Source organism: Orycteropus afer, unplaced genomic scaffold, assembly GCF_000298275.1.
Source record: "Orycteropus afer afer isolate SDZICR_OR568_19922 unplaced genomic scaffold, OryAfe1.0 scaffold00031, whole genome shotgun sequence".
NCBI classification, from domain to species: Eukaryota; Metazoa; Chordata; class Mammalia; order Tubulidentata; family Orycteropodidae; genus Orycteropus; species Orycteropus afer.
In genome coordinates, this window is record NW_006921618.1 from 10,753,153 (window position 1) to 10,754,205 (window position 1,053).

The window sequence follows — 1,053 nt, forward strand, 5'->3', positions numbered from 1 at the left end:
TTTTTTTTTTTTTTTGCCACTCACTAGCTGTGTGACTTTGGGTAAGTAACTTCACCTCTCTGGGCCTCAGTTTCCTCATCTGTAAAATAGGATAATAACAGTACCTTCCTCATAAGATTGTTGGAATAGGTGAATTAATATCCATACCTTAAGATAGGGCCTGGTGTACATGAAGTTGTGTGTTAGCTATTATCATCAGTGCAAGAACTGGTTTAATGAGTATCTTTGACTCTGGTGATGACACCTGGTCACACAGGCAGTGAGTCCTGGAGAAGAGGTGGAGTGAGGCATTGGTCTTACCTATCACGGAGACTGCGCTGAGAGGCACGATCAAGGAGAGTGGAGCGAAGGCATAGGAGGCAAACACACCAAGCTCACCCAGCAGCATCAGGAACAGGCCCAGCCACCATGTCTTGGTCTTGAAATAGGCCCGAGGATCCTTGGAGCCTGCCAGGCGGATGTGGCAGTACTTCTAGAAATCCGAGAAAGAGTGTGATTTGCCCAGCTGGTTTGGGAAGAAATGCTATTATGCACATATTCTTAATCTACACCCTCCTATTCCCATTTTAAAAGTTAATTTGGGAGCATTTGTTAAGATTTTTTGGAGTCCTTAGGTGAGGAATAAAGCAGTAGCAATCTAAATACAGGCAGTCCCTGGGGTATGAAGGAGCTCCATTCCAAACTGTGTCTTTAAGAATTTGTAGGTAAGTTGGAGCAGGTGCAAAAGGTTCTTATTTAGCCTTACTTAAGTGCAAGAGAAGGAGCTCTGGTGGCGTAGTGGTTAAGACACTCAACTGCTAACCAAAGGTCTGCAGCTGGAACTTACCAGCTGCTCCATGGGAGAAAGATGAGGCAGTCTGCTTCCGCAAAGATTTACAGCCTTGGAAACCCTATGGGGCAGTTCTTCCTTGTCCTATAGGGCCACTATTTGTTGGAATCTACTCAATGGCAATGGATTGTGTTAGGTTTTAGGTTTTAGTGCAAGAAAAGGTTTGAAGCCTTTTCAATGATTTAAAAGCTGTGTGTGCAGCAAGTGAAGGTGATTGTGATGAA

The 1,053-nt window shown here is 44.3% G+C and overlaps 1 protein-coding gene across 1 annotated transcript in view; it reads right to left on the minus strand.

The window, feature by feature from the left end:
• NIPAL3 (NIPA like domain containing 3) overlaps positions 1–1,053 on the minus strand; it is an 88,988-nt gene that overhangs the window by 51,695 nt on the left and 36,240 nt on the right. The window contains exon 3 of the mRNA XM_007935731.1: positions 301–472. Coding sequence (XP_007933922.1) covers positions 301–472 — 172 coding nt within the window. The remainder of the gene's footprint in view (positions 1–300; positions 473–1,053) is intronic.